The sequence below is a fragment of the Bos indicus genome, chromosome 8 (assembly GCF_029378745.1).
Source record: "Bos indicus isolate NIAB-ARS_2022 breed Sahiwal x Tharparkar chromosome 8, NIAB-ARS_B.indTharparkar_mat_pri_1.0, whole genome shotgun sequence".
NCBI lineage: Eukaryota > Metazoa > Chordata > Mammalia > Artiodactyla > Bovidae > Bos > Bos indicus.
Genome location: NC_091767.1, coordinates 69,426,902 through 69,441,952, shown reverse-complemented (window position 1 = coordinate 69,441,952; position 15,051 = coordinate 69,426,902). Strand labels below are relative to the sequence as shown.

Below are 15,051 nucleotides of genomic sequence, written 5' to 3'. Positions count from 1 at the left end.
ATGCAGAAATTGAAGCCTTGAGAGGGTAAGTAACTTGTCCAAGGTCACCCAGCTAGAAAGTGACAGAGCAAGAATTTTTGCCCATATATATCTGTCTGACTGCAAAGTCTGTGTTTTTTCACACCCTGCATACTCTTTGTCACTGTTGGTTGCTTGATTCAGATTTCCTTGAGTGTTTTCACCATGACATCCTTGGGGTCCTCCTTTCTCAGTGATAGAAAACCTTCCTGTTAATCAGAGAGCAGATGATAATCTCTCTGGCCAAGGTATTCAGGGCTGGGCTCTTCTGAGCCCAGGGAGTTGGCTGAGATGGGAACACGCCAAGCTCTGTGAGCTCCTCCTACCCCCGTTTCCTCGTCTCTGCTATCCCTTCACTGCCCCACAACTTCTTTCTCTTGTTTTTTCCCTGGAGAACTTACGCAGCCAGACATTCTCTCTAGATGATCAGGGGGCCCTGGAGCTGCAGGTCTGATAGCTCTTGATAGAGTTGGTAAGAAAATGGAGCAACGGATCAGCAAGAATCCAGACTGTAAACAGACCCCCTATGCCTGCCCCCTGCAGCTCTCATACTCCCGGTGGACTCTACCCTGTACTCTTCCTCCTCCCCATCCCCCAATCACAATCCAGGCCTCGGAGCTCCTGAGCCCTTAGGCTAAGCCCCACCCCTCTCCCAGCATCTTGAAGTTTAGGGGCTGCTTCAAGTGAGAGATTCCCAAGCAGGGGTGTGTTGGAGAGACTTCTGGGGGCGGCCGGTCCTGGGAGCATGTGGGAAAGGTGATCCCTGCCACCGTCTCCAAGGACATCGACTGAGCTCCCTAAGAGACCCTCTGCCCTTTCCCCCCTCCCAGCAGCCCAGGCGAGCAGGGACCAAGCTTGCTTATTGTCACCTGACGCTGGGCAGCCACTGATCCCATTGGTGGAGCCAGATTCGGTCTGGCTCTTTCGTTCTTTCTCGCCTTCTCTGCCTCTCTCTCCTCCACGCCGCTTTGATTTCGCTCTCGCTTCTCTCCTGGCTAGGAGCATTGCCTCTCCGGGGGCAGAAGCGTTGCGCTGCAGAGTCAGGCGGGGCATGGAAGAAGCCTCCTTGACAGTCGCAAAAGGAGCTAGGGGAGCAAGCGAGTGCTGCTGACTGTGACCTAGACGTCCGGCTGCTGCCCCTCTGCCTGAGGAGCACGTCCACACAGAGGTCTCTCCCTTCCCTCCCATCCAGATCTCCCTCTGCAGAGCCCGGTGGAGCCAGGTGAGTGTTCTTCCTCCCCCGAACATCCTGCTGTCAATCTAGAGACGTGGCCAGGGGCTAGGAGCCGGGGGCACCAGGGTCCCGCCGTTGCCCGCGGTGCCCACCTGGAGTGCCAGGAACGACAACCTTGTCCCCCTTTCCCTGGGCGCTCAGCAAAGGGGTTCACAGCTGGACTCAGTCCCTGGGGCACCACTGTCACCCCGTGACCATTCTGCTGCAGTCAGCGATGCCACTGGGGACAGGGTGGGGGGGACGCGTTCCCTCTGGCATGCAGTGGCTGCTCTGAACAGGCACGGGCGGCCTGGAGTCATCAGTGTGTATAGCTTGAGTGCTTGCTTGTCAGGGGACTAGAGGCTTGCTTGCGTACATAGTTCTGTCTGCCTGCACTTATGTTCACACGTGTTGTGTCTGGAAACATACGTTTCTTTCGCATGTAAGGTCCATGTGTGGGGGACCAGTTATCTGAGTAGCTTGGGGGCTGTGTGGGCTGGGGGTGATGTGAGGCAGTATATTTTTGGGATGGACATATCACTTGTCATGTGTGTGGGAGTGCTTGTTGTTGGGGGAGGGGAATGCATGCGACCAGAGAGGGTTTCTAGGTGGGGAGGCACAACTCCGGAGCAGGAGGAGGGATGGAGGTGGAGAGAGTGGGCAGAAACCTCTGTCCATGGGTAGGTCCACCTGCGTAGGTGCGCAAACCTGTTGGCATGAGAAGGATGGGGCTGGCAGAGCCTGGCAGAGACAAACGCATTCTCCAAGTCTGTGGCTTTGAGCCCGGAGGAGCCGTGAGCGAGAATACCAGAATATGGGCAGAGGTTGATGTGTGTGTGAATGCACACGTGTGTGCAAGAAGGCGGAGGTGGCACGCATGCATGTTAGTGCCTGTGGCCTCCTTTCTTCCCCAAATATGGCTTGTGGGAAGGCGTGTGTGCATACGTGTGTGTGAGAGCCTGCGGATGTGAACATGCGTGGGTTTGTGTGGAGGTGACAGCTTGTGGAGAGCCAGCTGTAGGACATTCTTAGAATGCAGAAGGTGGTGGAGGGGACCTTAGTGCATAGGTGAGTGAGGAGGACAAGGATGTCTGAGGAGGTGTGTGCAGCCATGTGTGGTAGGTGTGGGTGGGCAGATCCAGTGCGTGTGCCTCTGCGTGTGGGTGTGTGTAAATGCTTGTCTTAGGGTGGATTACATGGGACCATGGGTGTTTCTCAGGTGCTATCTCAGCCTGTCCATCAAACCCTGCCTTTCCCCATCATCTGGGCTTAGAGACCTGGGTGCACACCCATCCTTGGTCCTCTTGGCTTTGTTGTTCTCCCAGTGTCACTCACAGTCAACCCCCAAAGCTAGTATGGGCTCCCCAAAGCTAGGTCTGAGCTCTTCTAGAACTGGAGAGAGGAAAGGAAGAGCCAGGTGCTGGAGATCCCACCACCAAACACGGCTGCCCCTGCCTCTGGGAAGAGTATGAGAACAGGAGTAAGGGAGCAGGGGTGGGTGTCCGCCCTCGGGGTCAGCGTAGACTGCATCCCATGTGGGTGGGAGACGGCCACTTGGGCCCTCTGGGGGATGTGTTTGTGTGTGTCTGCGTTGGTGTGTGTGGGTGCATGTGTGTGGGTGCATTTGAGGGGGCACGTGTGTCTCCCAGGGAGCTCCTCACTGGTAGCCCGAGGGATGGCAACTGCCCCCCGCTACACACCTGTCCCCATGAATTACCAACTGTTTTATTACCACGCAGTTGTTTCTAGACGCCCATCCCATTCTGTTTGATTCGGGGGTGGACCTGGGAGCAACACCGTGCTTATTTACCATAGGATTCCCATACACAGAGCCACCGGCATTTGGCTGCATTTCATCACAGGCAGGCACACACTTTAGGGTGGAAAGCTAAGATGAAGCAAGGACTGAGCTGACATCCTAGGACTGGTGGGAGCCACCACCCATATTCTTCACCCTGTGCCTGCTACCCAGGCAGCCCATGGGTTAATTTAGAGGTGCCAGGCTCCCGAGCAGGCTTAATTGACAGGAGAGTGTGGGTTGGATCTTATGAGAGCTATAATTAGAAGTACCTGCTTTCGAAGGTACAAGGTACCCTCACCGTTAGCGCCTGGGTGAGGGAGAGAGACAGGGAGAAAAGGAGATGACACCCCAGAAATCTGAGTGTGCTGACACTGGGCTTGAGGAAGGCAGGAGCTCTGTGGGGGACGGAGAACACACCCCAGGGCAGAGTCTGATCATGTGCTCTTGGCCCAGAGACAGCACCCCTCCGCCACCTCCTCCTCCCTCTCAGTTCCCCACCCTGTTCTTCAGAGGTCCTTTGAGCCAGGCCAAAGTCAAGGCCAGAGCCAGCTTGTCCCAGTTACAGTACAGGTGAGAGTGATGATGTTGTGGTCCTTTCAAACCCGGAACAGCAGCCAGGGATAGAAAGAGGTGAGAGAGAAGGCAATTCCTTGAAAGGGAAGGATGGAAAGAGGAAAAATAAATAGCAGTAGAACCATGAGCACCTGGCATACACAAGCACATAACACATGTATCACGCATCACACACACACGCGTGCACACACACACACACACACACACAAGAGGACAGAACCTTAGCTTAAAGATAAAGAGCTTAGACTGTGGAATTAGACCTGCATTCCAATCATTTTCCAGCTGAGTGGCCTTTGGCATCTTAGTACCACCCTCCACCCCCGACCTCAGCTATTTAATCAGTAAAATAGGGACAATAATAATAATTGTGAGGCTTGCACGAGATGATGTTTGTGAAATTATTAGCACATAGTTGGCCTGCAAGAGATGTAAAGGTTAAAAACTAGTCACTGAAGAGTCAAGTAACCACAGGATCTGCTGAAAGAAAAAGAAAAAAATGGAGTTGAAAAGTTACAGGTGCAAGAGAGCTACGGCCTGCTGCCCCTCCTGCCACCAGTGGATCCGTGTCATCTCCATGGTGCCTGTGCTCCCAGCCCCTCCGTGGTGATCCTTGCTGAGTCACCCCCAGGGTGGAGGGGGGCCTGGGCTCGAGAGCCCTGGCACCCAGGCCTCTGGGCTGCCGGTGCCCCTGCCTGCTGCGCCCTCAGCCCATCTTCTCGCCACTCCTGCACCTCCGGCACCCCCCTTCTCTGTTCACGCCTGCTGGCTGCAGGCCCCCTCCGCGGCTCCATCTGCTGCAAATCTGTCCCGCCCTGTGTCTGCAGCATTCCCACTGCCTCCGCCACCTGTCAGGTGCCGTCTGCTCTGCAGACCCCTCCGAAGAGAGAGCCAAGAGCCCCCGCCAAGGGGCCCCCCAGCCCACCTTCAGATCCACCCCTCCAGCCCTCCCCATGCCATCTTCCTATCAGATCCGACAAGGCAGGTACAAGTGAAGGCTCCTCAAGGTTCCACCTGGCAAGGGATGGTGGGAGCAAGACATTCTAGGAGGTTCCGGGGCAGGGAGGGAGGTACTGAAGCTTCTTTTCCCCTCCGCAGTCCTCACAGAAGCCAAACCAGCGGGGAGCATGGAGCTGCTGTCCACGCCCCACAGCATCGAGGTCAGCAACATCACCTGCGACTCCTTCCGCATCTCCTGGACCATGGAGAACAGTGACCTGGAGAGGGTCACCCACTACTTCATCGACCTGAACAAGAAGGAGAATAAGAACTCCAACAAGTTCAAGCACCGGGTGAGCGCACCGCCCAGAGTGCTTCCTCCCAGAGGCTGCTCTCCAAGGAGGCGGGCCGGCAGAATGCCTAGAGAGGGCCCGACTCCAGCCCAGCTCCTCCTGGGGAATCTTGGGAAAGTTTAACTTCTCTCTTCCCCCGGTAAAAAGGGAATAATAATAATAATAATAATGCCAGCTTGTGAGAGGCTTCATGGAGGTAACTGTCTGTGTGGTGTTCGACTTGGGCCCAGCATACCTTGAAGAGCACTATCAGCATCGTGACTGGACCTTCACACGGGGTGGGAAAAGCCAGGGTGGGGCCACAGACGTCACACCTGGGGATGTCTCAGGGGTCTGACAAAGCCCCTAACTCAGGAAACAGCCTTGTTTTTGATGGGGTGGGCCTTGGGCAGGGGTGGGGCCCATTGCTTGGTTCTCAGGCCCCTGAGGGGTGGTTTTCCAGGTGGCGCTAGTGGTAAAGAACCTGGCTGCCAACGCAGGAGACAGAAGAGAGGCGGGTTCGATCCCTGGGTGGGGAAGATCCCCTGGAGGAGGGCATGGCAATCCACTCTAATATTCTTGCCTAGAGAATCCTATGGACTGGCCTGCCACAGTCCATGGTGTTGCAAAGAGTTGGACACGACTTAGTGACTGAGCACACACGCATGCAGGCCCTTGTGATCCTCTCTGCCCTCCCCCTCTGGGCTATCCTTCACTGGGTTTAGAAAAGAGATGGCGTGGTGAGCCCTCTGATGGCTGGGGTGTCCTTTCCCTGGGTTAGAGCTAGTGTGGGGGTGGGCAGGAGGAAGGCTTCTATCTTCTCGAGCTGGCGAGCTGGCAGAGAGGCAGGGGGAAGAGTGAGGTGGGAAGGAGCTGGTTCCCACGACGACCGCATCGTGTGGGTTACTCACCCTCTCTTTCTTTGGAACTGGCTCTCCAATCTGGGTGTCTTTTGGCAGGCCAGTTGCCACGGTGACGTGAATGTTCAACACCACCCCCTTAACCCTCCTCCCCCCAAAGAAGAAGGCATATTTTCCTTTCCTCCCTGGCTTCTCAGCATTTGCCGTTGCCGTGGAGACGGCGCTGCAGTGTGCAGCGCTCTCGAGGTGTCCCTCGAAAATGAAGGTCTCACCGCCCTCAACTTTGCAGGCCTCCACCCCAGTGGCCTTTCTCCTCCGTTCCCAAGAGAACGGGCATCAGGGGTTAAGCAGGTGGAGGCCAGGGAGGATCTGTACGGCCTTCCCAATGGCCACTGCTTGCTTCTGCAGGAAAATGGTGGCCAGGGCACCGAGCCATTGAGTCCTTAAGACTCCGGCTATCTTCAACAGGAAGGTGGCCATCGGGGGAGTGAGAGGCCTGGGGGAATGCCAAGGGTGGATGTGACCTCCAGTTTGACTCTTGGCTCTCTGTCTGCACCTCACTTCTCAGGATGTCCCCACCAAGCTTGTTGCCAAGGCTGTGCCACTGCCTATGACGGTGAGAGGCCACTGGTTCCTGAGTCCCCGCACTGAATACAGTGTGGCAGTGCAGACTGCTGTGAAGCAGAGCGACGGGGAGTACCTGGTGTCTGGCTGGAGTGAGACGGTCGAGTTCTGCACTGGGGGTGAGGTTCTGCTGTCCGGCTGCTTTGGCTGATTTAGCGATGGTCAGGAGGGGGCTTCCTCTTAACCCAGCATGCATTTAGCAACTCCTGCTGTATGTAGGCACCATGCTCTGGCTGACACGGTGGATGAGACCCACTCCTGCCACCCCAAAGCCTGCAGTCTGATGCAGGAGGCAGATGCGAGCACTGCTAATTGCATTGACCATACCACTTCTGGAAAGGGATGGAGGTACTTCTCTGGCCTGGAGCAAGCATAAGTGTGGGAAATCACACATAACAGAAACTTACCACCTTAACCATTTTTCAATGGACAGTCCAGCAGGATTAAGTATGTTCATGTTGGCACACAATCCATGTCTAGAAAATTTTCATCTTCCCAAGCTGAAACATTATGCCCCCTTAAAAAACAACTTACCTTTCCCCTTCATTAAATGCCCCAGAAACCACCCTTACTCTTTTTGTAAATTTGACAACTCTCAGTATCTCATATGGGACTTCCCTGTGGCTAAGACAGTTAAGAATCTGCCTCCCAATGCAGGAGACCTGGGTTCAATCCCTAGGTTGGGAAGATGCCCTGGAGAAGGGAATGGCAACCCACTCCAGTATTCTTGCCTGGAGAATCCCATGGACAGAGGAGCCTGGCTGGCTACAGTCCAGTATCTCATATGAAGGGAATCATACAGTATTTGCACTTCTGTGACTGGCTTATTCATTTGGCAAAATGTCTTCAAGGTTCATCCGTGTTGTAGCATGTGTCAGAATTTCTTTCCTTTTTAAAGCTCAATAACACCCCATTGTGTGGATGGACCACATTTTGTTTATTGATCATTGGTTGATGGACACTGGTGGGACCATCACATTTTGTTTGTCTTGAGCCTCCACTCAGCCTCAGAAAACGGCCCCGCAAATTTGCCTATTAACTTGCAAACTCCAACATGAACAGACACTGGGGCTTCTGCGTATTGAGTCACTGGTGACCCAGGATCTGCCCCACAATCTTCTATTCTTTTGTTGTCCACGTGAGAATTGCTCCAGATCTTCCCCTGTCACAAGGAAGGGGCAGGAACATCCTTAGCCTCAGGCCTCAGAAGCTGCTGACTCCATCCTCTGCCAAGGTCTGTGCCCCAGCTCTCCTTGACCTGCCTTTCTCTTTTGAGTGCTGTTTTTCTCCTTAACTTGGCTTCAAAACCCCACTCTCTGGAGGTACTCCTGCACCTTGCAGGGAAAGTCTCTTGGTGTACCCCAGAACTCTACATGCAGTGGGAGTTCATTCAAACTTGGGAGCTGGGGATGGCTGCAATCCAGTTCCTCCTTCTCTTGTCAATGCAGCGCCCTGGCCAGGGCTGCATTAGCAAAGAGGAAAGGGCAGCTTTTCCTGCTTCGTTCAAAGGTGCTGTCTAGATGAGCAGCAGCCCTGCCTGGACCCCACAGCCCTAGCCTCTGGCCTGGCCCATCCAGTCTAGTTTTACCATTCTGTTTCCAGCCTTCCTCCTTTCTCCTGGGATGCTGAGGCAGAGTCATTGCCCCTAACCCTTTCTTTCCCTCAGTTGTCTGCAGTTTCCCCTCAGTTATTGTTCAGTTGCTAAGTCGTGTCTGACTCTTTGCAACCCCAAGAACAGCAGCATGCCAGTCTTCGCTGTCCTTCATGATCTCCCTGAGTTTTCTCAAACTCATGTCCATTGAGCTGGTGATGCCATCCAATCATCTCATTCTGTCCCCCCTTTCTCCTCCTGCCTCCAATCTTTCCCAGCATCAGGGTCTTTTCCAATGAGTCGGCTCTTCGTATCAGGTGGCCAAAGTATTGGAGCTTCAGCATCAGTCCTTCCAATGAATATTCAGGATTGATTTCCTTTAGGATTGACTGGTTTGATCTCCTTGCTGTCCTGAAATTACCCCTGACTTCCATATAGTGGTGTGGACAGGCTCATACCTGCTGGATTTGAGGGGCTCTCTCCAAAGGACCTCAGATTCTTTCCTCTCAATCTTTTGCCTCTTGGTTCTCTTTTCACATGAAAATGGTCTGGGATTACAGTCTCTGGGTCCCTCGACATGATTGTATAACTGGGCAGCCCTCTGCCCTTTTCTAGTGCAGAGCCCTGAGCCTCTGGTCACAGGGCATTGAGGTGACAGGACAGACAGCTTCCAGCTGCCCAAGTTCCCAGCCAGGCCAGGTAGTCCTTTCTGGTCCCAGGTACTGTGACTGTCTGGTTTCCCCTGCACCCTGGGGGCAGTGGGTGATCTGAGGGGGAAGCTGTGATCCCCCGCCTGGCCCTCAGCTCACCCACCTGGACTCTTGCAGATTATGCCAAGGAGCACCTGGCCCAGCTACAGGAGAAGGCTGAGCAGATTGCAGGCCGCATGCTCCGCTTCTCTGTCTTCTACCGCAACCATCACAAGGAGTACTTCCAGCACGCCAGGTACGGCCAGCTCTGGACTTCCTGCCGCGGCTCTGCCCACTACCCTGGCCCTCTGAGGTTACCTCCACCCTGTTAGTTGCCAGACCCTCCTCTGGTGTCCTCACCATCGCCCTATATCCCAGGCTGGTTCGGGGGGAGGGGGGGTGTTGGGCTCCAGAGAAGGAAAGGGGCTTCAGAATGGGGCTGCTTGGAGGCACTGCACTAACAAGCCTGAGTGAATGAGGTCCTGGGTTTAATCCTCCCTTTTGCTGAGCTCTAAGGCTACAGGTTGGGCTTTCCAGGTGGCACAGTGGTAAAGAATTCACTTGCCAATGCAGGAGACACAGGAGATGTGGGTTTGATCCCTGGGTCAGGAAGGTCCCCTGGAGAAGGAAATGGCAACCCACTCCAGTATCCCTGCCTGGGAAATCCCATGGACAGAGGAGCCTGGCAGGCTACAGTCCATGGGTTCACAAAGAGTTGGACGTGACTGAGCACGCATGCACACAAGGCTACAGGTCAGCTGTCCCTCCAATTCAGGCCCTGGTCTCAAGGGAGGTGGTGAGGGGAACACAGAGTGAGAGGATTCTGAGCAAGAAGGGTCGTGATCTTCAAACTGTGTGCTGGGAAGCCTGGAGGCTCCGGGGAAGGATCTCAGGGCATCCTAGGGTGGTGCTGAAGGGTTAGTGAGGAACTCAGAGGATGAGGCCGGGTGAGCCCCACCCCCATCATCCAGCCAGGGCAGCTTCAGGTTTGTTGCCTCTGCCTGCCTGTGTATAATTTCCTTGGGGGATACAAGAGGGGCTCTGCTTGAATGTTTGAAGTATTTTTAACATATCTGAAAATTGGTGATTTGATCCAACACTCTAAGCCTACAAATGGGGAGACTGAGGCCCAGAGGGCCAGAAGGGCCAGGGGCTGCCCATCCACTCTTCGCTGCCTGATACGGCTCCAAGTCCTTCTAAGGCTGGGCCAGGGCAAGCTGCCGCTGTTACTGTTTTTATCACGGCAGTCTGCTGGGGTGGGGCATTCTGACCTGACCCCAGGGGGTCTTCTGTGTTTATACTAAAGAAGGGAGGCAGTAGGTGAGTGGGGAGGACACTGGCCCAGTTTGGGCTCCTCTATCAGCAAGCAAGGGAGAGACGCAGAGCATCCATATATGCTGGAATATAAAGATGAATAGGGACTTCTCTGGTGGTCCAGTGGTTAAGACTCCATGATAGCACTGCAGGGTTCAATCCCTGGTCAGGGAACTAAGATCACTGCATGCTGTAGAGTGTAGCCAAAAGAAAAAAAAAAGAATAAAGGCATAGCCCCCGCTCCTGCAAACCTGAGTCTATCAAGGGGACAGTACAGCCGGATGGAATGTAGTAAGTGTGTGTGATTGCTGAGTAAAGGTCAGTGCCCTGCACACAGTAAGCAGTCCAAATTTTGTTGAATACAAGTGTTTGCTGTTCCTGGAAGGTTTTTTTTTTTTTTTTTTTTTTGGCTACCTCGGGTCTTAGTTGCATCACGTGGGATATTTTTTTGCAGTGTGCAGACTCTCTAGTTGTAGTGCACAGGTTTAGTTGCCCCGAGGCCCATGGGATTTTAGTTCCCCAACTTGGGATTGAGCCCACACACCCTGCACTGGAAGGCAGATTCTTAACCACTGGACCACCAGGGAAGTCCCTGGAAGGTTTTAGAGGAGAAGGGAGGGGACACCTGTTTTGGACTTTGCAGGATGGTTAGAAGTTTGCCAGGCCAGGTGGGAAAAGGTAGAAAAGGCAGTTCAGGCAGAGGGAAGAGCACTGCAAAGGTACAGAGGCAGGAAAGACCTGGGGTGGGGTTCTTGCATGGCTGGAGGGTGTTACCTGTGAGTGTGGGGGTGGTAGGAGGTGGGACAAGAAAGACCAGATCTTCCCGATCTTGCTTTTTTGTGCAAGCCCCATCAAAAGGGTTTTAAGCTGGGGAGTGGCAGGTTCAAATCTCTTCTCCGTGAAGGAGTGGGCTGGATCAGCCCCATCCCTTCTCTTGCCTTCTGGAATGTTCTATTTGTGACTGGTGGAGGCGGTAGCTGGTGGGAGAACTGAGAGCTGGGCTGACTTCCTTCTTGGTCACACCACAGCGGCCAAGCCTCAGTCCAGCTAACCAAAAGCACTTTCTCTTCCTCTTGGCATTTATTTTCCCCCTGCGGTGGGCAGGACCCACTGCGGGAACATGCTGCAACCCTACCTGAAGGACAACAGCGGCAGCCACGGCTCCCCAACCAGCGGCATGCTCCACGGTGTCTTCTTCAGCTGCAATACGGAGTTCAACACTGGCCAGCCCCCGCAGGACTCCCCCTACGGCCGCTGGCGCTTCCAGATCCCCGCCCAGCGCCTTTTCAACCCCAGCACCAACCTCTACTTTGCGGACTTCTACTGTATGTACACGGCCTACCACTATGCCATCCTGGTGCTGGCCCCCAAGGGTTCTCTGGGGGACCGCTTCTGCCGCGACCGTCTGCCTCTCCTGGACATTGCCTGCAACAAGTTCCTGACCTGCAGCGTGGAGGATGGGGAGCTGGTCTTCCGCCATGCCCAGGACCTCATCCTGGAGATCATCTACACCGAGCCGGTTGACCTGTCCCTGGGCACCCTGGGGGAGATCAGCGGGCACCAGCTGATGAGCCTGTCCACCGCCGACGCCAAGAAAGACCCCAGCTGCAAGACCTGCAACATCAGCGTGGGCCGCTAGGGACTCCTGGGGAGCCAGGGAGTTAGGGAGAGATGGCAAGCAGGGTGGTGATGGGTGGCATAAACGCAGGGAGCTGGCTTTCTCTCCCTTGCCCCCCTGCTCCCTCCACGCCATCCATCTCCCTCTTCCCTTCCCTTCCCCAGGGCATTAGAAGCAACGGAGGGTGGTCCCTTGGCAGGCATGGCCTGCCCATGCCTGGCCGAATTGGGAAGGCTTCTTAGCCTCAGCAGGTTGGTGGGGAGGGCGGGTGGATTTCTGGAGACTTCCCCTTTCCTTTGGTTTCCCTGCCCTGTTATTTCTTGCCTCATGCCAGGTCTCCATCTCAGGAGACCTGCCCCTCTAGGGTTCTTCCACGGAAGCCTTCCCTCGCAAGACTCACCTGTAGCTTGCCTGCCTCCAGAGGTGAGCCGAGAGCTGTGGGCGTGTTCTTCCTTAGCCCCACCCACCCCATTCAGGGCCAATCACAGAATGCCCCCTCCCTCACGAGCCGGGCTTTGGGGGCGTCCTACTGCAGGCCCCACCCTCTCCCTCTATAAATAGTCTCCTGCACAGCTGTGACCCCCCCACCCCAACTCCACCCAGTTATTCCTTGCCCTGGAACACCCTCTTCCTGCATGGGGAGAGCCGTCCCTCTCCTTCTCCACCTGCCCTCTAAAAAAGGGCCCTCTTTCTCTTGGCTTTGGGGGTACCTGGCTGCTGGGGGGGGTTCCCCTTCTTCTGCCTGGAGATGGTGTAAATCCCAGCGGACTTTCTCCCTTGCTCAGAGTGCTGGGGTGTGCAGTGGCAGCCACTGGGGTCGAGGAGGGGGCCAGAGACCCCTGAGACCCAGAGGGACCCCTTCCTCAGCTGGGAGTGGATGGCCTCACGCCGAGGGGTCCCGGCGTGGAACTGGAAGCGAGGGCGTTCCCACAGGGCCCTGGTACCCTACCTGGCTGCGCGCTTGCTCGCTCACTCTGCCGGGGCGCCGCCACTGTACTGTGCCTGCGTGTCATCTGGACCGTGGCTTCCCTGCGCCCCCCCACCTCGCGCCCGCGCCCCCCGGCACTGTTGGCTCCTCACCTCACCGCGAAGCCAGCCTCCTGGCGGAGAGCCCCTTCCCTGGGGAGTTCTTGGTGAAGTCTTTCCCGGGCCATTCAGTGTTTTCACCTCTTTCCTACTTTTGTACGGGTCATGGGAGCAGTGAGTGTGGACCATGGAGACAGCAGACCTGGTGGGTGATGAGGAGAGGTGTCAGCTAATGCATCCAGCTGTTTGAGGGATGGCAGAAGGATGCCAGGTGAAGGAGAGCAGCCTCCACAGTGACAGCGGACTTCTGTGATGAAAGACAGAAGGGGGCAGCGGGCCAACAAGGCCATATCTCAGTGAGCGGGCGAATGGGACAGCTGGTGGCCTCTTCTGTAGCCACAGGGAATGGTGTGGTCATCTGTCTTTGTGGCCTGGATCAGGGCTGGGGGCCGTGGGAGGTGCATGGAGGAGAGGACGTGGGCCCCAGGCCCTTTCCCCTCGCTGAGGGGGTGGCCCGCTGCCCCTCCCCTGGCCCTGTGTCTGCCCTGGGCTGGGGGCACACCCACCTGTGCTGTGCTTGCATCAATAAACCACCATGGCCTGAGAGCCCTGCCTTTCCTTGGGCTCTGGGAAGGGAGGGGTGGACAAACTGTAAAGTCAGAGGAGCTCGGACAGGCCACCTGGAATCCTTTCCAAGGGTGTTCCGGACTCACTGTGGGAGCCAGGGCTCTGAAAGCAGAGCCACATCTCCAGCTTGGGAAGGACGTTGGAGGTCAGTGTGGTGCTACTCTGCACTTTGCAGATAGGAAAACTGAGGCCTCTTTGGGGAGAACCTGTAGCAATCTGGAAGCGTGACGCAGGTCCACAGGCCCCCTGTTTGGAGCCCCTCCCACTGCAGCCACCTGGACTGCATCAGCCCCACAAGCCACTGAGTTCCCCTCCCCCAGAGCCCAAGTGTCCCCTCCCCAGCAGGGCTCCTCGTTTGTGGATCTGAGTCACCTCTGTGTCTGTTATTATGGACTTATTAAAATGATCCTCTGCTGGAGTGGAAAAGCTCCAGAAAAATTAGAGTCACCTCCGTGACACTGCTTGGCTCAGGGCTAAATGAACATGTGTCATCCAAAGCTTGGGGCCTGGCCTCCTTACACCAGGAAGGAAAGCTGAAGGGTAAATGCCGCTTCCCGAGGGCCTACTATGTGCCCAGGCATCCAGCCAGGTGCTTTCACACACAACTCCTTTAGTCCCCCACCCTCCATGATTCCTATTTAACAGATGAAGAAACTGAGGCACAAGGAGGTTAAAAGGCTTGCCCGTGTCTAACAGCCAGTAGGTAGCAATGCCCTGGATTTGATTTAGAAGCTAGAATCTTCCTATTTCACTGCCTGACTCCCCAGTGTATGCCAGGAATCCCCTGGGACTGTAAGACAGGGGTGGGGCAGATCTCTGTCACAGCCGCCTTCAGGATGGTCTCCACAGAGCTTCTCGTCTATCAAGACCATGCCTAGCTCCTGGATAACACCAGGGGGCACTGTGGAGTCAAAAGTGCCAAGGAAGCTCATTTTAAAGGCGTAGCGGGGAATATTCGGAGCCCAGGGTTTTAGGATGGCTTCCCAGGTGGGACTAGTGGTAAAGAACCCTCCCACCAAGGCAGCAGACATAAGAGACATGGGTTTGATCCGGGTCGGGAAGATCCCCTGGAGGAGGGCATGGTAACCCACTCCAGTATTCTTGCCTGGAGAATCCCATGGACAGAGGAGCCTGGCAGGCTACAGTCCATGGGGGTCAGAAAGAGTCAGACACAACTGAAGTGACTTGGCGTGCACAGGGTTCTAAAGATGGGGCGGTGACCTCCAGGGTCCATCCTTCCACCTCTGGGCAGGACCTGAGTGGTTTTCAGTGTCCCCGAGAGGGACAGGCTTCAATCTTCCTTTTGCAGATCCTTTGTGGGTTTTTAGGAGAAGAGATTGGCTTTCAGGGTCCTCTTAGTGGAAGATGAAGAAGCCAGGTGAAGCAGAGGTGGTGGTGGGGTTGCATATAGGTTTCCTCCGGAGAGCCTCTTCTTGGTTCTCCCCAGATGGCCACTCTCTGGCACTCCGGCATTGCTCCAGGCACCTGTCCAATAGTCTGCCCTGGGGTCCCTTTTGATCAGTGTCCCTCTAATCTGACCTGGTAGAAGGAGAGGTCTACATGTGCACTCACACACGCACACACACTGCTTCCCTGGGCTGGATATGGAAGACAGCCTTGGTGACCACAGAGAGCTGCAAGGTGAAGAACAACCTTAGACTGCAGCAACCACTGTCCAGCAGAGGGGCTCCAAGTTAGCCCTGCTCCAGTGCAGTCAGGGAGGGACAGTGGGGGGCTGGCCACCAAAGGGCACTTCCAGGTTACAGGTGGGATTTTGCTGTGCAGGTATAAACACAGACACACCCAACACATGGACATGGCCTCACACA

At 55.4% G+C, this 15,051-nt stretch overlaps 1 protein-coding gene across 1 annotated transcript; it reads left to right on the top strand.

The window, feature by feature from the left end:
- The first annotated feature begins 733 nt into the window (after positions 1-733).
- PHYHIP (phytanoyl-CoA 2-hydroxylase interacting protein) lies at positions 734-13,201 on the top strand. The gene is made up of 5 exons (XM_019966303.2): positions 734-1,240; positions 4,701-4,894; positions 6,302-6,476; positions 8,776-8,893; positions 11,056-13,201. Exons 2-5 carry the CDS (start codon positions 4,730-4,732, stop codon positions 11,588-11,590), a joined length of 993 nt encoding a protein of 330 aa, XP_019821862.1. The 5' UTR covers positions 734-1,240; positions 4,701-4,729; the 3' UTR covers positions 11,591-13,201.
- Positions 13,202-15,051: the final 1,850 nt, after the last annotated feature.